Source organism: Anopheles nili, chromosome 3 (assembly GCF_943737925.1).
Source record: "Anopheles nili chromosome 3, idAnoNiliSN_F5_01, whole genome shotgun sequence".
Classification (NCBI taxonomy): domain Eukaryota; kingdom Metazoa; phylum Arthropoda; class Insecta; order Diptera; family Culicidae; genus Anopheles; species Anopheles nili.
The window spans coordinates 34,792,501-34,818,560 of NC_071292.1; the positions used below are offsets into that span (position 1 = coordinate 34,792,501).

Consider the following 26,060-nt stretch of genomic DNA (forward strand, 5'->3'; position numbering starts at 1 on the left):
TTCTATGTTGTTAAATATGTATTTTATTTGCCAAACGATTTCTCGTTATTCTTTATTCTGCCATGGGGACAAGTTGGAGTCGAATTTGAAGTTTTTTTTTAATTATTGCGAATCAATCAGTTGAAATTATCATTTAGGTTAAAAGTAGTGATCTTCACGTGCTTTAAAGAGATATAGCTATGCGAATTTTTCTCCTTTTTCTGGTGATCTGGTGGCTTTTTTTTCCTTACACAACCACAAATCACAAAGTGCGTCATTGGAACCGCTGCAAAAGCATTACATTTCCCTTCCAATTTTGATATTATTTTGTGCAGCGTTCTCACATCATTCAATTGGGCTGTAATAGTCGGAACTCCCCAGAAGCACAGGCAGCTCCTCGGACCTACTTCGTCCGTTATCGGTTCAAAACCACACACGAAAATAGAAAATCGAAAGGGATAACGCCACCACAGAATGGGAGAAGGTAAATGCAATCGAAACATAGAAAACCGCTGGTAAAACAAAACACCGTGGTTGTTTTTCTTCCATGTTGCCGTTGCTCCATTGATTACCGGTAAGCTTGTTTATGTTGCCTCCAAGAAGCGTACATTTGTGCCTGTGTGCGCTCATATGCGCACCCGAGTGGGCGGCCGCTTGGGGGGGGGGGGGGGGGAGCCATGCAATTGGTTGATTACGCTTGCATTACGAAATTTGCACCGAAATGGATTACCGGTTTCAGAAACACCACACCACACAGAGAAGGGAGCCTGTTTGGGGGGAAGGGAGGCCTCGAGTCCGAGCATAAAACGCGGGGGTGGTGATGGTTTGGTCATTGAAACGATTTTCCGATACCACTGCGTGGAATGCGAATGCCGAATCGGATCGGGTGGATATGAAGCGATCGGACATCGAAGGTTTTGTACGCCTGCTTACCAGCGCCCTCGTTCGATCGATTTTCTCCCCGGACGGCACGTGATGATTCGTGCCGTTAATTCGTACTTTGCGAGGTATTAATTTTTCGGAACACGTTCCCTTTTTTTTTTTACGCCGCCAGCAGCGGTGGCTTTCCAAATAGGCTGGACCTTGACGCAGTCCGTCGAGTGTGGGTGCTGGTGCGTTGGCTTCACGATTTTTGTTTTTATTATTATTTCTGCGACGGCGGAAGTGACAGTCATGTCCACGGCATCGGGCATGCGATTTAACGTTCGTACCCCGAGATGTATCAATTGTTCTGGTTGTGTGTGTGGCGTGAGACAATGGTTTTTTGGAAGTTTTTTTTTTGAACAAATTTTACAACAGCTTTCTTTTCTGCCATTTTCCATTGCCAGTCTAGCTGCAGTTGCAAGTTACAAACAGCATAAAGCCCGCGACACCCGTCAGCAGTGATCATGATCAACCCAATCGAAGTCAACTCGCGATTGCGGTCGGTTTGGTCGATTGTTTGTCCGATTATTCGTTTATTTATTCGCCCGCCTCCCCCCGGTTAGGAAAGCGGCACAACAACAAGAACGAGGAAACACATATATATGTATGCAAAACAAACAAAAAAATGGTAAAATAAAATTAGAGCAACTGGCGAGCCGATCGTAATTTTTGCCACACGCTAATAGATAGCCCTAGTTTTGCCCCGTTCATTTTTTTTTTATGCATTCTTAAAACCGTCATTCGTAAACCACCAGAGTGTCGAGCCGCGTCCGCAGGGTGGGTTTCTAGCATTGTGTAATGCAATGGCGCCGCGCAATCGCGCCTCCATCGAATACGCGCGCAACGTGGTGTGGTGGCGGCGTTATGTTTTGGTTCCTTTCGCATTTTTTAACACGACCCCGGCCATGCCCGCGCGAAGGTGATACAGTGTCGTTTTGTCGCTGCCGATGGACACGCAGCGGCGTTGTTTTCGTTAACTAAGCAAGTACCGCAGGCTTGCAATTGTATATCTGGTATATACGGTGTACAGCTGGTGCGGGCGATAAGAGACTGTTTCCGTGCGATTTTGCCACCAACCGATGGGTGGTACAGTTTTGAGGAGGCATGTTTCTTTCATTTTTTATTATTTAAAGTTTCATAACAGCGACAGTCAGTTGGGTTAGCCAGAGAACCTCAAAGGTACAGTTTCACACACAACGTTTTTTCAAACCAAAAGGATCAACGTTTAACTGGCATCCAAAAAAAAATCTGCCGTCACCTTCCTCGACTTCCAAAAGTGTCAAGTCCCAGACGTAACACGATCAGCAACGAGAAGCCCACTGGTACTGGGCGCGATTCGTTGGAACAGCGAAAGTAATTATATTTCCTTTGTTCACCGAAAGCTTCTGGTCGGCGCATACACACGCAGCAGAAAACGAGCAGTAACGCCCTTAACCATGCAGAACATCGTTCGAAGCATGAGGAAAGAGCCCAAGAGGAAGAAGCAAGATCGTACGTAAAGTGAGGCCACCGAGACCTTGATCTTCGCGAGTCTGTGAAGCCGGCAAGATTCGCTTAAAACCATGGGGTGATGGTGATCCTCGAGGGGGTAGGCCATTGAACCTGCGGAGTCGCACGGCGAAAGAGACACAGCGATCAGAGCGAGAGCTGGGGGGGGGGGGGGGACCTCGGAAAAGCCAAAGGGAAGCGAAAAATGGACAAGTACCGTCCGCCAAGCGTGGATTAGCATGGATGGGAACCAACCGAGAGACTAGCGAAGCGTTCTAGCGCGCCCCTGCTGTGTGTCCGAGCGGAAGTTGTCCGAACAAAACGATCGGTCAGCCACTCGGTGGAGGAGAGGGGGAGGATGAGAAGAGATGAGCTGAGGGGTTGATGGGAGAGAGATGGGGGAGGGAGAGGGGTGAGTCACGGATTTCCGTTCCGTGAAGCGAAAAGGGGCCAACGAACCATCGTTAAGAATTCGTTCATCGAAGGGCCGAATGGAGTACGGTGTAGGAGGGGAGGGAGGGGTGTGTTGGGGGAGTGGGATGGGGGGAGAAAAAGCTCGACAATCACCCACCCCCGGGGGTAGAGGATCGCGCGATCACCGACGCCATTGGCTCTGTGTGTGAGATCGATGATTAATTGCACGCATACGTTCACGGCTTTGGGTGGCGTGTGTCCTTAAGCTGGCGCTGGAAGTGGATAGAATATTCAAACATTGTGCGAATGGGCGACTCGTGCATTGAAGTTTGGTCGAATGAAGAAGATCTTCCCGCTGGCCGTGCGAATGATTACGGATCATTCACCGGCAAGGCATCCTGCCCAGCGCCTACCCGACAGGAAACCATATTTAGCCACGAGGGATGCCGACACATTCGCGTTTCGCGGGCAAATCTTGACTTCCTTTCGTTTGAATTCGAGGTTAATGTCAGTTCAAGGTTTCGCTCGTTTTCAGCTGCCGTTTTCTGCTTTGCGTATGGTGCTTCTGTTCGGTGCTGGGATGAGTTGGTAGAGGACTTGGACGGCAGGTGAGACGAACGCGCGTCCACTAGAAACCACAATTAGGGCTGGTATGGCTCGATCGCGTTGTCGCAACCACGTGCTTCTCGTGGGGCCAGCCTTCGGATAGCTTGTTTAATATGCAGCGGCTGCTGCTATCTATAAAACCGGGCTCATTCCATGTACAGATTAGCGAGCTTTGGTGGTGGATAGACTTTTGCTTTCGATTTCACGCTGATCCGAGGTTCCCGGGCGTGATGTGTTGTGATGTGAGATTTGCCGCTTTTCGTGGAATGTATAAAGGAATCCATCCGCTAGTTCGATAATCGGACACAAAGTAGTGGCGAAAGAGAGAAAGAGAGAGAGCTTTGAAATAGTGTGATCAAAGACATAAAATAATGATGTTGTTTGCATGATTTATTGAGGATGTCGCAAACGTTTGGTCGACGACAATGGACCACGCCACAGCTCATTAAATGTACCGGAAGTGCCGTCTAGCGTCTAAAAGTAGGTGCAATGAATGGCGAAGGTTGCGTTACAGCGTCATCCACGCACATGTGTGTCACCGGAGGATCAAGTTCCGCACGGTGAATGTGGCTGTGCGATTTTTTGGAATCCACACCGTCCATATCCTGCGAAAGGAAGGTCGTCCGGTCGGTTACCGGCTTTCGGTCATTGAAGCTCGCTTGCGCGGCATTCTAGGAAGGGGTTCCGTCCATGAAATTGAAACTGAAGAAAAGGAAGAACGCGTGCGGAAAAGTAATACGAAGCAAAATTATTGCTAATACACGCCTCGATCGGTCGGTTCGATCGGGCTTCATTTCTGCCCGGTCAGCCAATTCGCCATTCCAAGCCGGTCCGGCGTGTTACTGACGACGACGACGACGATGATGACGATGACGACGGACGCGTGATGGCTCTTGATGGTTGATCTTGATCTTCAGCCTTATGTCAATGAACGAACGCAGCGTTTACGCGAATTCGAAGCCAACCGAAGGTAATCGTGATCGAAACAGGTACCAACAAGCCAACAAACTCATTCATTTAGCTCCCGGGCGTAGTGGGGTGCTTGTTGAACGAAAATCGAATCCGTTCGAAAGGATGAGGTGAGAAAGGCGTTTCGCGTACAGCACGCTGCGGATATCGTTGCTAGCGGGAAGCTTTTACAGTGAATTAAGATCTTTGAAGCAATTCTTCTACGTTTTTAGTTTGCCCGTCGCCATTTACATTCAGTGTCTAATGTTTAGCTTCCTATTTCTTTCCATGTTGGGATCTTCCTTTCGTTTCGCTGCTCTATCGATGGTACTACGGACACATTCGTGCAGAAGCTAGACAATCATCAACAGCGCTCACTGGAAGCCTTCGCACAGTACTTCATTGGTTTTATTCGAGGACAAACGGAGCTGTAAGTATCACCAGACAGAAGGGTTTGTCAATACATCCGAAAAAAAACAACCTGACAACCCTTGATGCCATATGTCAAATAAGGTCTGCTTTTATAGCGACATTTAGTGATGAAAACAAAGATGCCATAAATTTCGAATTCCATGCCTACTACGGCAAATAAAAAGCCTCTGTTTTCGTCCCAAGCTAGCCCGCATGCTCGAGAATGTGTATCTCAATGCCGCCAAACGAGTGGCATTAAACCGCGTGTAAAAATGAAAGTTCTTTGGCCTCTGCGATTCGTGGTGTGGCGTTGTTTTTTTTTTTTCACTCACTACCTCCTGCAACCCAACTCGTTCCCGCACCACCAGCAGAAGTTGCTCGAACTTGAACTTGACTGATCACTGGCTTCACGTGAACCGCGTGGCTTCACCGCCAACTGATGCAGGCTGTTGGTTCTCTAAAAATTCCCCCTCCTCCTTCCTTCTACGGAAGCCAGAAGAGCACACACACACACACACACACACAATAGTGCATCAGAATTAGTCGCTTCAGCGGGCGCACCAACGGATGACGGAGCAAAGGCCCGGGCGTGAGCGAAACCGCGGAACGAGCGCGAATGGTGTGTTGAACCCCATCACATACACCCTTTCGGAGTCTCGGAGGCCTTTTGTGACCCTGACCATGATGAGAAGGCAGCATCGGTTGGGCCCCAACGCAACCATTCACCCTCCCGGCTGCGTTAGGGCTTCCCGTCCGTTACAGATTCCACCGAATTGGCGCTATTTAGTACGGCCTGTGTGGGGGGCTTTCGCACCAACCGACCGGCAAAGACCGTTGACTTTTTAACTGCTGCTAATGCTTCCCGGCACGGTCACGGTTCGCGCGGTTTCGGGCAGAAGTCTTTTGTTCTACATTCGCGCATACACGTGCGTGGCTTTTCACGCCATGTTCCGTGCTCGTTTACCGATTGGGATCTAGTTCTACGTTCGTTTGGCTTGGTGTTTTATTTTGCTGTTGCTGCTCCCCACACCAGCGTTTTTTTTGTTGCAATGGGTGGATGGTTTTTGTTTTTAGTTGCTTTGAGACGCTTCGAAGCCTATTAACACGTGTAAATGCTATCTGAAGTGGTATTTTGTTTGCAAAAAAAAAGAAAAAAAAACTAGCCATATCGAACGTTTACGCACCAGGCAATAATGGTGCGACAATCGCGCGCTCTATCGCAAGGGTGTGCAAAATCGAGCATTCACACGCCACTAGGGTGGTTTAGGGTCCGTTTTCGATCAATCGATCGTACGCTTCCAAGCTGCTGGGTAACTGATTTTGTTGGTTACCTGGCCATTACCGGCGGAATGTACCAATTATCGAATCCCTCTCCCTGTTCAGGTCGGGAAGGTGGGCAAAACAAAAATCAAGGGCAGGTGATGTGGGCAGGAAACGGATATTCCACGCCGGGTAGAAACCCCCCCCCGGTCGAGCCGCAGACTCACGCAGCGAGCGATCGATCGATAACGAGGATGAAAAGCTGATCTCCGTACAATGCGGGCCATCATCGTTCTGATCGGTCGGTTCGTCTGACTCGTCTGATCTCTTGGGCGTGCTTTGAGCTGGACCGGGTCCGCAAACTCTGGACCCACGATTTAGGTGAAGCATGTGAGCAGCCGAGGCAGAGCCGTAGAAGGCGAGAACCGGTGGTGGAACGGTGAGAAAAAGCCAACACGCGGGCCAAAAGCAAAGAGCGAAACAACGATAATGAAGCCGAGCGGGCTGCGGGCGGAAGTTGACAGCGAGAGCCGGTGGTTGGATGGGGCCATGGGCAACGAGACACGGACCACCCTGTCATATGTGTTGAAGAGCTTTTTGCTCGACCTTGAACTTTCTTGAGCGTGCCCGCGCGCGCGCGCTCGCTCCGGTACGCGAACCATTTCTATTTTAAGCTGCATGATCAACCGAACAGGGAGGGATGGCGACGTGCGTGAGCAAATAGAAAGAACAGAGGGGAGGTTGAAGACAACGATGCGAAAACTGAGCATCAAGAAGATACAGAAGAAGCTAAAATAGCAATAACTTTTTCACCTGCGCGGCCCAACACGCAAAAGGAGCCTTCCTTCGACTGCTCGGCTCAGGCTCGATGATGATGATGATGATGATGTGCCGCCGTTGATCGCCGGCGGAAGTTGGGCGAGTGGTGCGAACCTCGGCGTTTAATTGCACAATAGACCTGCGCGGAGCTTTTGCGGCCATTATCGCTGACCCAATCTTAATGAGTTCGTTGTAGTTCTTGTTTCGGTTTCATTTCGCTCCCGCGTACTCGGCGTGCGTGAGAAATGGACGCAAACGGCAAATCAGCATATTTTATGATGCGCTACGAAATGGTATTCTAATGTATCGTAAATGGGGGGGGTACGCCATTTTGAGGTGGAGGCGCAAACGTAAGCCCTAGGGCCGTCAGACACGTGGTTAGAGTGGAGGTTAGTTCCGTGTTAAGTTTTGACCGGAAATCGTCGTTATCGAGAAGGGTTTAACAAGAGGATCCTTGTTACGAATGGCAGCTGTAACGCTCTCACGTTGTCATTAGAAAGTCATCGTCATGATCATCGAAGACCAGCACCAGCTATGAGGAAAAATAAGCATGTAAAAGGGCTGAAATGCAGGCCATGGAGCTCTTTATGAATTTCCCGCGAAAAGTGAACACTTTTTTATTTTTCTCTTGTTTTAAAATTATTTTCTTGTGAAGGTCATCTGAAGGGCAAACGGTTGCATTCAGGGAACAATCTTGCAAAAAATGATATCCAAGGCTCGTGATGCTCAAGTTGCATAAGTTTAGAGCTTTGGGGATGCTTGATTTACTTCATGCGTTGTGCATCTAACACCTAGCTCATATATTAAGCTCCGATAGTCGGCAATTAATCCAACACCTGTGTGTGTGTGTGTTTGCATCTCTTTTTTCACGCCAGTTCGCTAAAGCACGCTCCACCACGATGTGACACACCAAGAAAGGCCTCGACCGGTAGCGTATACGAGCCTGACCCGTCCGTTCGGCAGCGGAAGCTGTCAATCAACGACGGCTCCTGTTACCAAACGTCCGGTGGTGTCCCCTGCGCATCGACGCCAACCGACGAAGGTCGCCAACCGACAAATAGGGCCAGCGAACCTGACACCACCGGCACACCGGTACATTCGATAGCGCGCAGGCTCTGCGACAACCCTGGTGGTCCGTCCGATGCCATTTTGGCAGGCCTCGATAGTAAGACCCTCGAGCATGGCATCATCGACGAGAAGGATGGCGACTTTTCGACACCGAAGCGCCAACAGAAGGTGTCAGCGAACGGTTTGGTTGGTTCCACACCCGGCAGCAATCCCCCAGAGGTCGCTTTCTCAACGCCTGTGCGTAGTGGAAATGCCACACGAAGCGGTTCCAGCAGTATGCTGCTGTCCTTTACCAGCACTCCGATCGCGGGCAGTGGCCGCGGGAAATCGGCAACTCCGCAAGGATCGATGCGCAACAAAAGCCTCGGAGTTTCCGGCCTATCTCCGAACGTGGCTGGGGATGGTGGGAATGCTGTTGGACGACGAAATAAAACCAGCTCTCCTGCTCTCCTGACCGACACATCCGCTGGCACACATCCACCGAAAGCTCACAGGAACCGTCGTTCGCCGTTTGCGGGCAATAATAGCAGCGGCAACAGCAGCTCCCTGTTCCAGGATGATGACTTTCCGCAACTGAATGACACGTTGGGCAGCAAAGACCCACCCGGTGATGCTGATGGTGGAAAAAAGCGACTTTCACTGACCGCCAAAACGGTCCCCCTGGAACCGCAACAGGATGCCACACCCGATGGGGGAGCTGGAAAAAAGCCACAACGGAGGCGTATCGCACCAACCACCGTAAGCCGGTTCACATCCGGACGCCATGACTTCAGTTCGTCCTCAATCCGATCGGAAAACAATCTCATGAGCGCCGTAAGCTTCGAGGGAGGTACCAGCCAGGATCCTCGGGGCATGTTGCGCAACCTGAAGGACAAAATCCGAAACGATTTCCAGGCGGAACAAGCGCACCTTCCGCGAAGTGTCGTACGAGCGAAACAATCACTGCACGCATCCTTCAGCCAACTCGAGGAAGGCAAAACCGCTTCTGCACCACCGGAAAATATTGTGCGTGACCTTGTGACCTCTACCGAAGCAGGGGAAGTGCCGGGCGTGACACTGATACTGACGATCGACTTCGCAAAGGTCACCGAAAAACGCACCATTGATCGGTTGGTGGCGATCTACGCGCTGCTGATGGATTTGAACCTCGTGCCAAACCTACTGAACGAGCTCGCCTACCTGATCAATCTCGTCAACACGGAGCGGAACATGCCACCGCATTCCCAACCGACGGTGGAAGATCTCACGTCCACTTCCACCGATACGGAACACCTCCAGAATGTCCTCCACAGCCCGCACAACTGCGTGTACTTTGCGGCGGAAGTGCTCTACCGTCAGCGGGTGCTTCTGGCGCTGCTTGACAGCACCTCGTTGCGTGTAGTGGTGGAAAACGAGCAGCTGGTTGCGGTCCACCCGGTGTTGATTGGTTTCCTGCGTGATATGCTCGTGCGAAAGGTGAAACTCGAGCAGCAGGCAGCCAACAGCACGGATCTGCTGGCGAACAGCAGCAGCATCACGAACGTGTTCTACCAGCAGGAGGATGACACGAAGGATCACTTTCCTTCCGGCAAGGAGTTTAACGCGTTCAACAAACAGCGGGACGCTTTTTATGTCATGCTGAGGTGCGTATCCGCGGGCGAACTGTGTAGCAAAAGGATGCGTCCCGCTTTTAGCGATCGGTTGTAAACCATCGCACGGACAACATGCGATACAACAAAGCATGGGCTAACCGATTGATTTTCGGGGGGTTTTTTTTTTGTTTTCTGTTTTACGTTTCATATCCGCTTCATATTCTCCTTCCCCCCAGAACATGGGAACATGACCACCTGAACCCGGCGTGGGAGTTTGAAGCGAAACTTGGCCCGAAGGTGCGAGCAATGCTGGACATTTCCCATCACCCAATCAATATGGCCCATCTGGCGAAACTGTTCAAATCCCAGCTGATAATATCGTTCAACTTCGATGTGAGTGCGATAAGGGCAGGCCGCGCCGCATAAGGGTGCGTTTTGTTTTCTTTTGCTTTTTTACATCCCCTTTTCATCTATTTCAGAACTCCACCAGCGAGCTTCAAATGGCGCTTCCCAACATCGACCTGACGAAGCTCTCGAAGCTGCGCCAACGGCTGGTAGCGCCGAGCGTTTTCTCCACCCAGTACCTGTTCCCCGGCAGTCAGATGTTTTTCCGCGACTTTATCCTTGCCAGCGAAAACTATCCCGCATTCGTCGAGCAGCTGAAAGCCGGCCTCGTTCACGAGCTGCTGCAGATGAACGGTTCATCGTACGAACTGTTCAACATATCCGAATCGGAGAGCAAAAGTCGCCCGGAGTACGTGGTGAGTGTGTGGGTGTGGGTGTTGTTTGCGAGGGCGAAAGGGCGAAAACATGGCCAGTCTGGGAAAAAATGGGAACGTATCCACGCCGTGCGATGAAACGGCAGCACTTTTCTTTCATTCTTCTTTTTTTTTAGCAGTTGTACCTTGTTTTCCGCCCCCTAGCGACCGGCGTGGGTTTCGGTTCGGTACAGGGGACGCGTAGTGAATCAAGCGTGGCCGTTTCGGGCAAATATTGATAAAACTTTGTTATCACCCTGCGTTGGGGCGCGTGAATGGTGTGATTTGCTGCGAGGCGCAAGCCACAAGCCACAAGGAAACCTGCCAGCCAATACATTCGCAGCGCGTTTGTCCCGGTACGCAAACAAAATGGAAGATCTGGAGCCGAAGCGCAAACAGCATAGACTCTGGCTGGGACGAAATCGACCCCACTGGGGACACGTTTGAATGAAAGGCAGCGTACGGGGCTCAACCACAATACCGGTTCCGGCGTTTCATCGGATCGGCGGGTTTTCTCTTGAATGCACAATGCACACACCCACACACACGCGCGCAAATAAAACAGAAAAATCTCCACACACCCTAGGGCGTCTTTTCAGTCCAAGTGTCCAAGCGCGTCCAGTGTCCATCGGATGACGAAAGCACGATGCAGATGCTTAATTAAATTTAAGTTTGTGCATCCATATTGAAAGGGTAAATTTTCATTCCCGAGCCCTGCGTCACCCGGTCGGTTACGCTCTCCTACGCCATCCAACGACGTGCCATCCAACACACGGAAGGGCGAACATTATCAAATCATGGAAAATCGTTCCCATCCACCCTTCGCTGGAAAACCGACCGGTTGGGTCGCCTTTGGGTGTGTGAGTGTTTTACCCGGCATACGTCGCATCATCAGCAAACGGATCGATAATCATCCGCCTGTTGGTTCTCGCACTCAACTCGATCCCTAGCCCGGTTCGAGACGTTCGGGGGGTCGTTTGAGCGCGCGCGTACCTTTGTGAGAATTCCCGCATGTCTCGCTAGGAGGTGCGGAAATAGAATGCCCGGATTTTGCAGGACCAATGTCGGGTTTTCCCCCTTTACTCTTGTGTGATGGTTGCTTCGTGGGGGCGGTTTCCGGATCACCAGCCTCATTTATTTCACTTCTTCTTCTTCTTCTTCTGCTTGGGACAAAAAAGTTCAATGAACTCTGATACGCTTTTCCCGCAGGATGCAAGCGTAACCACCCTCTGGGGGGATGATATTTAATGCCCGGTGGCGAGCTTAACTTAATCGCTATTTTGATTGTAGATTTCCCATCCCACACCTTGATCAGGTTGATTGGCTAGTAAATCGTAAATATTGCGCTGACACGCTACAAAACACCATGCGCCTCCATCGCACAGCGACAATTGCAGCTCCACAACATTTGATTCCGTTATTTTTTTCATTCCACAGGTACGCCCAGAAACAATCGCCACGATGCGCGTGTTGGCCAAATTCCTCGGTTTCATCATCGCACGCCCGTTCCAGTACGAAGGATGCGAAAGCACGCTGGTGAAAAACCGTCAAATCGAGCTGCGTAATATGGTGAGAGCATTTGCTGCAGCACGGTGCAATTATTCATGGCCAACTGCGCTCCCATTCCCGATGCGGAGGTCCAGAGCGTGTGTTAGATTATTAGCGCGCTGTCACATTCGCCGACCACAGGTGGCTGCTGTTTTATCCTGTTTGCTCGGATTCCTTCGCAACCTTGCGCTCCATTCATGGGCTCGGTGTGATAAAATCCATTGCCCGCTGGCTGTTTTATGGCCCTCATCCAGCCGTAGGGCTTTCGCACCACTTGGAGGCGCGGAGTATGTGCTGAGTTCGCGCCACGGGATCTACCGAATTCGAATGCCACAGGGCGCGCGTAGAGCATTCCGTCTGGTGCTGTCTGGTAATGGAATTTTCCTCCAATTTCCTCCCTTTCATCGTGAGGAACGAAAGAAAGAGAGAGAGAGAGAGCGAGAGAGAGAGAGAGAGAGAGAAGCTCAGCGAGATGCGGTGGGTAGTGATTGCGCGGCCTTGCAAAGATCTGGGCATGTGTGGGAAAACAAAGGAAATGCGTTTGCAGCTATCATGCGCAGAAGCCATCACCGGTTCGCTTTGGTGCGTGTGTGTTGGTGAGTCCTCTGCCCGGTCGAGCTGCGGCGGTCGTCCTTTAAACTGAGACACACCTGACGCTCTCCGTGGCGATTTCTCTCATTGAGATTGCACCGCTCCCCAAGGCCGGTTCCTGGCGGAAATGCCGCAAAAAAAAAAGGACGCATAGCCGGGTATCCGCACTCCAACGGGCACTCAGTAACAGCGGCAAAAGTTTCCGCCGGGACGCTGGTGCTGCTGCTGCTGCTGCTTGTTGCGCATAATCGTGTTGGTATGTGGGCTTTGTGGGGTTGTGTTCGTAGGGGGTGGCCTCCACACCCCCACACACCGTCGCTACTGTTTGTTTTGTGCGTCCGCGTCCGGTTGCCTGCTGCGGCAACGGGACATACCGGGCTGCGATAAGTTTTCCGCATGTTGCGTGTTGTTATTTTCAGATGCGCGGTTTCGGTTGTGTTGGTGCTGCCGGGCGGCCCAGAATGGCCGCTCCCAATCGTGCCTGGTGAAGGCGAATGATTTCATTTTGCCGGTATCATCGCACGCGGCCACAAACACAGCCCTTTTTTCGGATGGCGTCGCGGTTCCCTTTGTTTGAGGGCTCGTGTTGGCGCGCTTTGTACGGCACGATGGATAAGTGAGAAGGTAAAAGAAAAAAAACGCTCCACTTGTGCAAAAAGCGTTGCTTTTTTGTCTTTAGTCCCAATAAAAGTCGCTTGCAATGTTTGCAATTTGCGATAGCTAAAGTTAGGTGCAAATGTTCCATCGTTTCGATTGCATTTGTGCATGTTCAACCTAATTTTATTTAGCATTGGTTATTGCAAAATCAACGTTTTTTCCAGTCCAGCAGCTTCCAAACGATTGACGATTGCCGACGATGAATGCGTCTGAGCCGCGAATGAAAAGGTTTCCACACACAGCTCTTTGTTCCGGTGAGCCTCACCGTCTCTAATGACCGGCTGTGGGGGAGTTTCTTTAATTTTAAACAACTTCTCGTGGTTACCTGGTACTATCCTTTACGGCGTGTGTAGCTCAATAACGTGTTTGATAAGATTTAGCTAATACCAAATATTTATAGTCCCTTTTTTCGCGCGTAAATCAAGCGAAAATTTACCGAAAAGTCGCACAGCATAGCAGCTTCTAGCGTCGTCATTTCATTTATCGTCCCCTCAGGCGGCTACTCGCTGCGGTGTGAGCGCCTTTTTCCTTTGCTGCCGTAAAATGCCGTAAGCGTATCAACTGTATTACAATTAATGTTACTTTTCTTCACGTTCATGCCATTCCTTCCCCGAATTCGGCCATTCGTCTTCCAATCCGATCCCTTCGGAAATTGAATTCGGATGAATATTCCATTTCTCGAAACTTCCTCCGGTCGCGGGGACCGCCAGTCCTGGATTTTCTCCCACGAAGTCTCACGCTTAAGGGAAGGCCTCCAAAGTGCGGAGGCTTTGCGTTTTTGCGTTCAATGCGCAATAGGCCTCACTGGGGGTGGGCGTGGGATCGAAACGAAGCACCAGCTCGTCAGAATAAGGACGAAAATGATGGCTAGACGAGAGACGAGGACGTGCTGTTTCTGCTGACGGAACAACGCAGTTTCACTTTTGTTTCTTCTAATTCGTTCATTCTGGGCGCTTCCATACGCTTCCCCCGATTGACGACAAACGGCCCGCGGGAAGGTGGACGCGTTGGTGTTTGTTTATCGGCGTCAGTGTGTCAGTGGCCGGAAAAAAAAGGCGGTGGTGTATTGGAGTATGAAAGCTGTTGCATGTCTTACGAGGGCCATTATCGTAAGAAGATACCATTACGGTAATTTTTCCGGGGACGTCGTCAGCTCCCTTTCTTCTCTGCGCACCGCTTCATCCCACTCGTCGTGGTTTCCAACACCCACCCATCCACCCACCCTGGATAAAGGCGGGGAACTCTCACTTCAAGGCTTATCATTCTTTGTGTAGTCTCACCCGGATGCGCCCCAAGGATTCGGATCAACTCGCGTGTGCCCTGAGAGGGGTTTTTGGTTGGGAAAAAGTTTCCTGTTGCTGGCGCCCGCCCTGATGTTGCTGTTATTTCTGTTGCGATTGTTGTTCTAATACCGTTTCGCTCTCGTTTCCTGGTTTTCCCCGGCTCTTGGGACTATTTTTTTTATGCCCGGCTATGATTTAGTGCCGATATGAATCAAATCATACAGATGCCTGTAAGTGCAGGCGATCAGCACAAGACACGGAAATGGGATGGATTTGTGATGGAGTGGTTAAAGTTTTAAGGAAATCTATAACAATAATGTTCGTTACCAGCATTTGATTGGCCCGTAATTGGAGAATATAAAAGCTTGCAAATGTTATGAAGAATCCACGTTTGTTTGATCACTACTGTCTAAGCTAGAATAAAATCAAAATATTCATAAAAATCACATTTCCGATACATATTCAGCTTCGCATCATCCATTCAAGTTTCTCTAACTTCTAAGACGCGAAACGATTCTTGAAATAGTGGAATTATCGTGTAGAATTTGTCATTGGGTGGTCTGACAAATAGGAAAAAAATATTCTGCTTTCTTCCTGTTTTGAGGGATGATTTTAATTTATCACGTTCTAACGAAATTTGGTAACAGTTTAAGCTTTTTAAGGGCATATAATCAAATATTGAATCAATTTATTTTACTTATTTCTCATGTGTTTGTCTTTGTAAATAACATATTCTGTTTTTGTTTAATATTTTCAAAGATCAAACGCACTTCTAAATTCTACTCATCTATGACAAAAAAAACGGATCGGATTATAATCAACACCATAGGCGATTGCTTGAAAATCTTCATTCTAATTTTGCAAGAAAAAATCGTTTAGTATAACTCATTCAATTTCTTATAAAGCAAATTTTTTCCTTTGTTATTACATTTACATTTGTAAAGGTCATGGAAATGTTCCCTCAATGTACAATTATGCGATAGAGGGAGCAGTTCAATATTGGGAATCAACATTTTCAGCTGAAAGCTAACAAATGCTCGTTTACTTACAGTTGTTGCCCCCGTTTGACGTGAAACCGGTACTGTTGAGCTCCGTCGTCGAGCGAAAGCTGATTATAACCATTCCTTGGCTTGTGCAGTACTTAAGCATGCTCGATATGGTGACACTGCGCTTACGCTACTACGAGGAACTCTTTCGGATGCTGCACGAAATCTACAAAGCCACCGCCATGTGCGGTGCAACAGCAACCAATCGGGATTTGTTCCTCATCCCGACGGCGAAGTTTATTGTCCGATCCAGCCTGGACTGGCTGTTCGATCAGTCGAATGTTCCGGAGGAGTATTACAACTCTTCCGAGCTCACCGGTGGTCCCGCGTCGGATAGTGTCTCGAAGCTAATTACCACCGTTGCTACACGATCTCAGCACGTCGACAATGACGGAAACCCCATCGACAAACCCATTGTGTTCAGTGCACTGCTGGAAAACGTGCTTAGTGCTGCTTGTCCCTTCCTAGCTGATTTTCGCGTCTCCGTCATGCCGTCTCGGGTGGAGAAAACTGTGTCCCGCACAGGACGCTATCGGCATATAACGACGCGCTACTCCGGGCTCGTATCACAGCAGCAAGCCAGTAGTACAGCTAACGAAACTCTGGCCAAGATTGACACCTCCGTTAACGTATCTTCGACGAGTGTTGGTCACGACCACTCAAAAGTGTCTCCCGGAAATGCTCAACAGCGCTTGGTGGAGGCATTTCTGCAATCGCAAAGCCATTCCATACGCAGAACAGTGGAGCTGATCATCGATCGCACTACCTCGGCGGTGATAAAAGATTTCCAGATGCTCTATTTGCTGCCGGAGAAAAAAGCGGTCCACGAGCGTGTGGCGGGTGTGTGCGCAACAACGCTGCAGGACACGACACGACAAATCCAAAGCATCTGCGATAAGGCACTGAACTACATTAACAATACCTGGGAGAGACACGTGCCAAAAATGCTAAACAAACGAATTACGGTAAGTGGCTTCGCTTTCGCCGGAAGCTAGGCTGAGCTTTGGCGTTTGCGCCACTAGAGATTTGACAGTTGTTTTCTGTCGTGTGTGTGCTTTGCAGGAGTCATTTGATGCATTGCTCCCCGCGGAAACCATAGACACGGTGCGGATGGTGTGCAAAAATATTACGCTAGAAAAGTGCCTACAGAAGTCTATCGAATGGCGTCAGTCGTCCATCTCAGATACAGGTACATTTAATGCCTGCTAATGCAGAAAGTGTGTCGCAGTGTTCTAAGCTTCTTTTTTTTGCTCTTTTACTGTTACTGTTGCAGAAGTATTTTGTAAAAATGTTCCAACGGAAGCACAAAGCTTACTCAACAAATCTCAACAGCAGCAGCAACAGCAGCTTTCGTTTAAGGCGTTATCAACAAACGGAAACCAAACGGAACTGGTGATTTCGGAAAGCTGTCCCATCATGCCTTCCACTTTCTACGCGAAGCTTCAAATGCTTGTGCATTTAGCTGCGGCCAGCCCGGAACGAATAACCAGAAGCGAGCTGGATGAGTTTCTTACGCTATCTCTTAGTTTTCTCGACGAGCCTGGTCTGACCACGACGCCGATGATGAACCGCATAATGGCGTTCATGTTGCTGCAGTTGTTTCTATTATTAAGTACGATTCATACAATCACCCACATTCCGGATGGTAAATAATGTCTCCATGTTTTGTTGCTTTTGTGTAGTAAAATCGCGTTGTGATTTGTGCATAGCCGAGCTTTTCGAACGTGCGGTTCGAATTTGGAAACATCCCAAACTGGCTCGCTTCTGTTTGCCACCGGCACCGGAATCGGACGATAATACCTCACCATCGTCCCCGATGCAGGAGCGATCATTCGTATATCCTACGCAAATCGAACAGTACCGTCGTAAGCGGTTGCAACGAGGTATTTGGGATTACTTCTTCAAGTAATCATGTATGTTTCACGTAACGAAATTAACAAGAACATATCGTTTCACTTCCAGATGCCAATTACGTGTTTTCCCATTTGATAAGCAATCGTTATATTCGTATGTTGGAGGAAAATACTGCGCCTGCCTCCAATTACGAAATTTACGCAGATTTTATCATCACTCTTCTTGATGCCGAAATTGTTACAAAAGATGTTTTGAATGAACAATTTGTAGCCATCTTCAACGACGAATGGTCGAAGGTAAGATGCAACTTAAATCACGTGCTTAGAACGCATAATTTGTGTCTGAACATAGTTCATAATTCTTTTTCTGTTGTCTTGCAGCCAACTCTGGACCGTGTTTTGGTTGTTATTAACCGAGTAATGCAAAAAAGTGATCAATCTACGCGACCTGGCCACAACATAGACGATTCGCACACGGAAATGTTTATGGCGATGCTTTCCGATTTAGCGCGAGACATAACAGATCTTTGATATTCAAACAAAGGACTACGACATATTTCTTTTAATATTATTTTCAAAACAATAGCACAACATGTGATACCACGGTTAATATTCAGCTGATATCAGTGCTATTTTCTCTAGATTTTTTATTTTAACTGTTTATTAACGACTTCGAGAATTTTAAACGAACTTAAAAATAAAGAATAAAACTTAAATCTCTGACAAAGTTTGGTTGTTTTTGAATCTTAAATTAATAAAATCTTTAAGGACTTTTAAATAATTATTATATAGAATTTTACCTTCATACAATTGATTGCCTATAACTATTGTGATTGACAATCGTTGTTATTTGCATATTTCCTTAAATTAAATATGATAAGTAAAAGAGTGTTACAAGTATTTGTTTGCATGTAAAAAAGAACCCTTTGAATATGATTTCCAAAGGCTTTTATGCTTCTATTAAAATATATACAAGCACAAGAATAAATTCATACCCGGTTTTAATTCGAAGGACTTTTTAAATAAGGTACAATATATATTTAACTGTAAAATGTAGTAAAATTGTTTTTAATATTATACATTTTGATACATCACTAAGAAACACTAAAAAAACAATCAACCGGATGTTCAACAGCTATTTCTCTAAATTTTAGTAACGCCACAGCTTGTTCTAAAAGGGACTTTTTTCGTTCAATTTGCCGTGCAACGAATTGGAATCGGGTGCTTGTTCTTCGCTATCGGCTTTCTTTTGTTTTTGCTCGTAAAAGAACAAGCCAAAGCATGCTAGCAGATGTGTACTAAAATATATTCAATTGGATTTTGTGTCACAAATATGTGTTATAAAATTATTTTAAATTTGAATCAATAAACAATGAAGTACTGTTTGATGGAAAGGTGCGGGTTTTGGTTTTGCTTATAAATAGCAACAGCCGTGGAGAGCCGATTCCACAAAGTAACTCCGTCCACCAGCAATAGAGGGCGCTGATTTTGCGTGTGGATATTTTTAAATAAAGTGAGAATGTATCACAAACTTTCGTTGAAACTCGACGAAACTTTTCTGAAGATCAGGATACTCATAGCATTCACATGTTTCCATTTCAAGCTTCCCTTTGCGTTATGTTACCCTAATGTAAATATATTCAAATCTAGCATGCAATAGCCATAGCTAATTGCCGTTGACTTTTTATGTAACGGTTAATATTTAGTATGACGTAAAGATTCACAAGCAGCTCATAAAGCAAAATAGGCATAAAAAACCAGAAAATACATATTTTACTTTAAATTGCCGTATCGCTTCAAATGAATATTTACAGTAAATTTTCATGAACAGAGAGCCGCGCCCCTCTCGCCTATTGTAATTCAACAATATTATCCAAGAAAAAGTGATGTTTTTTTCCTTCTGCTATTTTTCTGCGTTTCCGAATCATACATGTGTTCATTCCTTCAGACATACTTTGGCACAGTTTTGATTCAAAAACAAATTTGGCAAACAGTCTTTTTTGAGATTTTCTTCTTTTGAAAAATGATATTTGGACCTTTAAGCTTAACAGGTAACAGATAACACTACAAAACAATAACCAAAAGCCAACCTAATCAACTTATTTTTTCTTCAAATTTTTGTATTTGGTTGTATCTCTCCAAATTGGCCCATCATGTAAGTTACTGTACTGTTGAGAATTTCATTTACATAGTCTGATGGTTCAGAGTGCATTACAATCTCGAATTACCAAGCAATCATTGCAAAACGGTCGAAAATTTTCAAACCTTAAACAATTATTTACATATCATGAAAAAAAGCCAGCTCAATTGAAAACTAAACACTTAGTTACAATACAAGTAGTACGTAGATCATTTTGCTCGTGAGGTAAAACAAATTCTTTTACAATATCCCGAACATTTCCAGCGCACATGGCACACATGATTTCTGTTGCTGCTGCTGCTGCTGCTGGTGGTGCTGCCGCTTCAGTAGATCTGCTTCCAGCGGCCAGCCTAGGTGAGATGGACACGCGCACACTGATTCATCGGCGTTATGTGATAATGCCTTGTCACTACGATGAACTTGGACGGCAGACGGCGACCGATTAAAGAACACCGACGAAAGAGCAAAACGCGCGCAAGAAATCCATCCGTCCGCATCAGAAAGAGCGAAAGCAACTTCCCAGACGCAACCCGCGAGGGTGTTGTGATTATGTGAGGCAAGAGAAATGAATGATCCCCAACTGCCGCTTGATCGAGCATCACCGCACGGCTATTCGGTCAGTCTGTCTCCGGCCAGCGTTAGTGCTGGTAGTTCCCTCTGGTGTTCGTGCCATCTCAAGTCCACCGAACCATCCGTCATCCGTCAAGTGTCGTGCAATCCGCGTGTGTTCTAGGTGAAAATGAAAGCGAACCGTTTGTTTCGCGTGTCCGTCGCAGTGCTGTGTGTCATCCCGTGGACGTACGCGTACATCGTCGATCCCGGACCCGTCGTAAAGGCCACCAAAGGTATGCGAACGATGAACAATGATGCCGGCATCGTCTGACGGGTATCAGCTCCCTTCAATAACCCCTGCTGGACCTTCACGTGAGCCAATGACCTTTTGCCTCTCACACGTACGGGCGCGTCGTTCTCGTTACAGGGGAGATATGGCCTAAACCGAGGAACCAAACCACTTCCCAGCACTACTACAGGTTCAGACCGGGCACGTTCCGGTTTCAGGTAATTGATCAGTCGAAGAAAGGTGAAACGGGCAGGATACTGCGCGAACATAGAGACGAGCTTGTTGTAAATCATTATCGCTTCCGCGGAACGTAAACAACCCTCGCCGTATTAAGCCGTTAAACGCGTACAAAAGCGTATCGCGTGCTAAAGAAAATTAGAAAAAAAATCCCCAAAGAATGCAATCACTCGGCGCGCGCGATAAGAATCGAAACTGAAGCACTCAGAAGGGACTGTGAGATAGAGAGAGAGAGAGAGAGAGAGAGAGATAGAGAGAGAGAGAGAGAGTAACGAAAGATGATGCCGCTCAAGTGAACAGCGCTCTTGGGACAAACCGAAGCGTTATTAACTCATAAAAGACCCTCTCAAGTGGAATGTTTAATTAATTGGTGTTTCAAATACTTACTTCGTTGCACCGTTACGGCGGCTTAAGTGTTTGTTTGAATGTGCGATAATGCGGGAGCCTTTAACACTCGGTAGCACAGAATAAGCTCAAGTGCTACAATTTCTAATTTCATTGTTGCCCTCCATCATATGGCTGTTATTTTAAGTGATCGTACCACTTAGTAAGATATGCATATCAATTTGTTTGTATTGGCGGGAATCCCAATTGCATCTTTATTCGAAATGGGCTCGTTTCAATCCTTGCAAGGGGGTCATTGTTTAAGAATCGTTTTTGAGACAGGTATTTTTAAAATCAACTCCGCATCAATGTAAAGTACAAATGTATCATGGAAAAATGGAAAAAGGTGTTTCTAAAATGTTCGTTCGTTTTCCTCGTGTTAATCATGAAATCATGACACAATATCAATCATTGTACCACCCAAATCGGCAGCCTACCAACTTTACCTGCGATATATTGAACACGGCGTTGGTTCGCTACCAAAAAATAGTCCTAGCAATCGGCAACAAGACCCGGCGGGTGATGTTCAAGAGGCAGTATTCCTCGCAAGTGGCAAACATCCTGCAAAGTGCCTATGGTCCACGTTCCTGGAGCTCGGATCCCAACTGGAACGTAAGGGCGAACTTCACCTTTGGCTACGGATTTGCAAGTTTTTTAAACACTCCAACATTCTAGGGCTTCGTGGAACAAGTCGATGTGGACCTGAAAGCTCCCTGCGAAACGCTGCCGTACCTCTCAATGGACGAAGAATGTGAGAATGAAACCTGAGTGCAATGCTGGAAAAAGAAAAGCTCGCTAACCTTTCGTACACATTCCCGTTCTCCATGCAGACACAATCGTGGTCAACGACTCCCAGGCGCTTTTGTCATCGTACTCGATCTGGGGCATCCTGCGAGCACTGGAATCCTTCTCACAGATGGTCGTCCTCGCTGAAGACGGCAGCACGGTATTCTAGAGGAGAAATGCATGCCCAGAGCACTTCGTTTGAGCTAACGCATGGTGTACGTTCGTTTTAGTTGCGAATCAACGCCACAACCGTAAACGATGGTCCGAGGTTTTCGCATCGTGGCCTGCTGGTGGACACATCGCGCCATTTCGTTGACACACCCACGCTGGTGAAGATCCTGGACGGGATGGCGTACAACAAGCTGAACGTGTTCCACTGGCACATTGTGGACGATCACAGCTTCCCGTACGAGAGTCGCACGTTTCCAGAGCTGAGTCAACAGGGTGCTTATCATCCGTCGATGGTGTACAGCCAAGCCGACATCGCGATGATCATCGAAGAGGCCACATTGCGAGGGATCCGTGTGATGTCCGAATTCGATACTCCCGGTCACACGCGATCGTGGGGTGTATCGCATCCGGAGCTGTTGACTGAGTGCTACGATCAGTACCGGGGCAAACTCGGACCGATGGATCCGACACGTGAATCCACGTACACCTTCCTGTCGCAGCTGTTCCGTGAGGTGATCGAGGTGTTCCCGGATCGGTACGTGCACCTTGGCGGTGACGAGGTTGGCTTCGAGTGCTGGGCTAGCAACCCGAACGTGCTGGAGTACATGAAGCAGAACCGGCTGTACTCGTTCGAGATGCTGGAGGAGAAGTTCATCCAGCGGATCGTCGATCAGATCGATGCGCTCAACCGGAGCTCGCTCGTGTGGCAAGAGGTGTACGTGAATGGAGTGCAGCTTCCGAACGGAACCGTGGTGCACGTTTGGACTGGCAATCGGCAGGATCTGCTGGCTAAGGTAAAGCACATGCGGTGTGATCGCTGCCATCATGCTTTATACATGGCATCGCTCTCTCTTTATATCTCTATAGATAACGCGCGATGGTTTACCGGCGTTACTGTCGTCCTGCTGGTATCTGGACCACCTCAGCACCGGTGGGGATTGGCGCAAGTTCTACAACTGTGATCCGCACGATTTCGTCGGAACTGGCGCACAAAAGTCGCTGGTTCTCGGTGGCGAAGCGTGCATGTGGTCGGAGGTGGTGAACGGGAACAACATTCTGCCGCGCATATTCCCCCGAGTGTCGGCAACGGCCGAAAAGCTGTGGTCACCTGCCAACGTGAACAATGCGGACGAAGCGGCTCGCAGGCTGGAAGAGCAAACCTGCCGCATGAATCATCGCGGTATTCCGGCACAGCCACCAAATGGGCCGGGATTTTGTATTTAAAGTTAGGGCTAGTTGCTGGTGGTAGCTGGGCAATTAAATAAGTTCCGAAACGATTGGTTTTTTTGGGATGATTGAAACAATCATCGATCGATTAGGTCCTATCATTTTCCTGCTTAAGATTCTAGAAACAGCAAGGTTCAATTTAAAAAAAAACAATTGACAAATGCTCAAAATAAAACGAATACAATAAACTTCAATAAAATTTATTATTTATTTTTCAGGCAATCAATATTTCAAATCCAAAATCTTTACAAAAAATTAAAAAATCTTTTGCAGTTTTTATCAAATTTCATTTGATAGTTATTATTGAATGCTTAATTTAAATTTATGTTTATCCTTTTACTATTATAGCTGCCTCCGATATTGCTATAAAAAATCGAGCAGTTTTTTAAGATCTCTCTTCGCTACCATCGCTACCGTGACGTCATATGTTAAAACGCATGAGCACATGTTATTTTATGTTTTCATACGCAATTTTTCATCTCCAGATGTCCTACAGTGTCTCCAAAAAGCTCTATTAGATAAATTTATACATGTTTTAATTATAATACAATAAATAAACAATAAATTTTTCGAACACCAGAAAAAGCCAGTTAGAAAAAAGAAAACAAATTGACGCATACTTTGAAACGAAGTTCGGAGTGAATAGAGAAAACTAAAACTATATTCAAAGCATTAATTTTTTAATTGCTTCCAAGTTACTACAAGAAGTTGTTTGTTTTGTTTATGAATTTTGCAGGTCTGCTTCTATATATGCACTTTTATACTAGATATCTTACTTTTTTTGTAATTTTATGATTTTTATCTGAATGATAACAACAGCTGTTTAGGCTCTACTAAGGTATAGTTTCCCAAAACGCTTGAACACTACAAAGAACCGAAGAAATAAAAAATTTGTCAATTGTAATGAAGCAAACGGCGTGGCTGATTTAGAAAATCTGGCACCTAAAACTATGCCGCAATGACACATTTCACACCCTGGCTCTCGTCCAACCGGTGCTCGAATGGAATGAAGAACGGGAAGAGCACAACGTAAATAATCACGCAAGAGATGGCCACAGCACGATCAAACAACTTTGCCAACCTTTCCCAGCTGTTTTTGTTTTCATCCGGGATCACCTGTCGACAGAATAAAACCGTCAGAGCACAAATCGCAAGCTGCAGCCCTCCATCGTACCGATACCTTGTGATTCAGCTCCAGATAGTCCGCTGAAAGGATTAATTCCGCTACTCGGCTCTGCGAACAGGGAGCTGTCCATCGATCGATGAACGATCCCGTCGTCGATTGGAGATTGAGCTGCGTTCGAATCCAGCAGCTGAGCAACGTTTGAATCAGCAACACCACGCCCAAGATCGTCGAGCTAAGCATGAAGATCACTGCAAGCGAAAACGAAGCGAGAAACGAAACTAAAAGGCTACCCAAAGCACGAGGCTCAAAATGGTAGCTGACTTACTACAGTCCGGAAGCGTGTCTCGATTATAAGGCAGGGTCCATTCCAGTTGTTTTAAGGTAGCAAAGTGGCAGGAAATTGAAATACCCAGCATCACCTTCCGCTCGAAGCTGTTAGATCGCAACCAAACGGTGTACACGTTGAGCAGTGCGAGCACTAGCAGAAAATTAAACGAATTCACGGCTTATTAGAGATGGTCTTACGAACGATTCACTTGCCACAGAGACAAACAATGCTTACGGCTTGTGGCACTTCACTTACCCAGTATTGGTCCGATGATCGCTACTTGCTCGAAACTGGCTTTCCTTATGAGTATCAATTCGACATTCAGCACGGGGTACTTGTAGCTGTCGGTTGAGAAAACGACGCTGCGTCGTTTCTCCAGCGATACAATGCTCCATTTTGGGCTGGTAAACTCAGTGTTCTTGCCCAGACAAACATCTTTCAGGTGCATGTCCACCTCATCCATCGAATTCGCCCACGCTCCGTACCACATTTCGCATTTGTGCACATCAAAAGGCCACCGGGAATAATCAGCATCACACTTGGCGTTCAGACTGCACACCGGCAAACAAAACACGGACCCATTCATCGCCACAGAGCACTTGGGGTTGACGCAGTCTTGCAGTTCCTCGGGATTGTAGTACCTACGGACGACGTGGAAGTTTGTAGTAGCACAAAATTACTCCACTCCGACAGGCGTACGAGAAATACCCACGAAGAAAAGTGCCGAAAGTCCGGAAGCCACATTTCGTACGAGTTGATCGCCAGTCGATCGATTCCTTCCCATTCGGAGCTGTTCCAGCGCAGAAAATCGTCCGTCCATCGCTGTGAATTAGCGCACGAGTTCAAGGTGCAGAAGTGTTAGCGAGTTTCTTTCACTAATGGCGAAAACGTGATCAACAGCAGACATCCCACGGGTGCTTACCAGATCCATCCATACGCCCAGCTCCAGCAGATCATCGTCCTCGCTCTAACGAACGAATAAAGGGAGGACGTTACAATACAAGGACATGATAAGGTACAAACAAAATCCAACTCACAACCGCCATGGTAACAAAGGTTTACGTACAAATTCGTAGGTTAGCACGTGGTAGGTCACGCTCAAATTGACCATTTGCGTGTGATCCTTTCTCGGGCGCGCATCCACACGGTAGCCATTGCAGAGGAGTGAGTTTTTCAGCCTGTTTTCCACGTTCCCCGAGTCCGTGCTGCAGTCGACAGATGCTGCCAGCGTCACCCGGAAGGAAAAGAAGGCAACAGACACACAAAACATAAAAAAAAAAAACAACATTCACGGTAGAGTTCACACCGGTGGAATGTCACGTACGAACACGCTTGGGATCGCGGCTCGACGTGAAACTCAGCAAATGAACAGCGATACCTGCCGGTAGTACGTGATTTAGCAGCAATGCGATCCATCCCAGCAGGCGAACAATCCTAATGGTACCGACACAAAGACCAACCATCGTAGCAGCGTGATCGATCGATCGATTGACACTGCGAATGAAGCTGACGATCGCATACACTCGTTCCAGCACACCAGCAGCACTTGAGATTCGGGTTACTGATTGCCACTAGCGTTTTCGGTAGGCGTCAGTG

At 47.5% G+C, this 26,060-nt stretch overlaps 3 protein-coding genes across 3 annotated transcripts in view; 2 read left to right on the forward strand and 1 right to left on the reverse strand.

Moving 5' to 3' along the window:
- The window catches only part of LOC128725868 (protein disks lost), a 69,785-nt gene extending 52,030 nt beyond the window's left edge, over positions 1-17,755 (forward strand). Inside the window, exons 2-12 of the mRNA XM_053819637.1 lie at positions 4,710-4,789; positions 7,725-9,539; positions 9,725-9,881; positions 9,968-10,249; positions 11,684-11,815; positions 15,377-16,336; positions 16,434-16,560; positions 16,645-16,983; positions 17,054-17,254; positions 17,334-17,521; positions 17,606-17,755. Coding sequence (XP_053675612.1) covers positions 4,710-4,789; positions 7,725-9,539; positions 9,725-9,881; positions 9,968-10,249; positions 11,684-11,815; positions 15,377-16,336; positions 16,434-16,560; positions 16,645-16,983; positions 17,054-17,254; positions 17,334-17,521; positions 17,606-17,755 — 4,431 coding nt within the window. The remainder of the gene's footprint in view (positions 1-4,709; positions 4,790-7,724; positions 9,540-9,724; positions 9,882-9,967; positions 10,250-11,683; positions 11,816-15,376; positions 16,337-16,433; positions 16,561-16,644; positions 16,984-17,053; positions 17,255-17,333; positions 17,522-17,605) is intronic.
- A 2,317-nt stretch (positions 17,756-20,072) lies between these two features.
- On the forward strand, positions 20,073-23,111 carry LOC128723456 (beta-hexosaminidase subunit beta-like). The gene is made up of 7 exons (XM_053817200.1): positions 20,073-20,209; positions 20,344-20,423; positions 21,259-21,438; positions 21,502-21,577; positions 21,657-21,772; positions 21,843-22,577; positions 22,651-23,111. The coding sequence occupies exons 1-7, from the start codon at positions 20,104-20,106 to the stop codon at positions 23,005-23,007; spliced, it is 1,650 nt and encodes a 549-aa protein (XP_053673175.1). The 5' UTR covers positions 20,073-20,103; the 3' UTR covers positions 23,008-23,111.
- A 730-nt stretch (positions 23,112-23,841) lies between these two features.
- Positions 23,842-25,927, reverse strand: LOC128724134 (neuronal acetylcholine receptor subunit beta-4-like). Its single transcript, XM_053817898.1, has 8 exons — positions 25,843-25,927; positions 25,531-25,685; positions 25,387-25,431; positions 25,177-25,286; positions 24,720-25,105; positions 24,462-24,614; positions 24,191-24,384; positions 23,842-24,126 (listed from the first exon to the last, which is right to left on the reverse strand). Exons 1-8 carry the CDS (start codon positions 25,925-25,927, stop codon positions 23,959-23,961), a joined length of 1,296 nt encoding a protein of 431 aa, XP_053673873.1. The 3' UTR covers positions 23,842-23,958.
- Between the last annotated feature and the right edge of the window lie 133 nt (positions 25,928-26,060).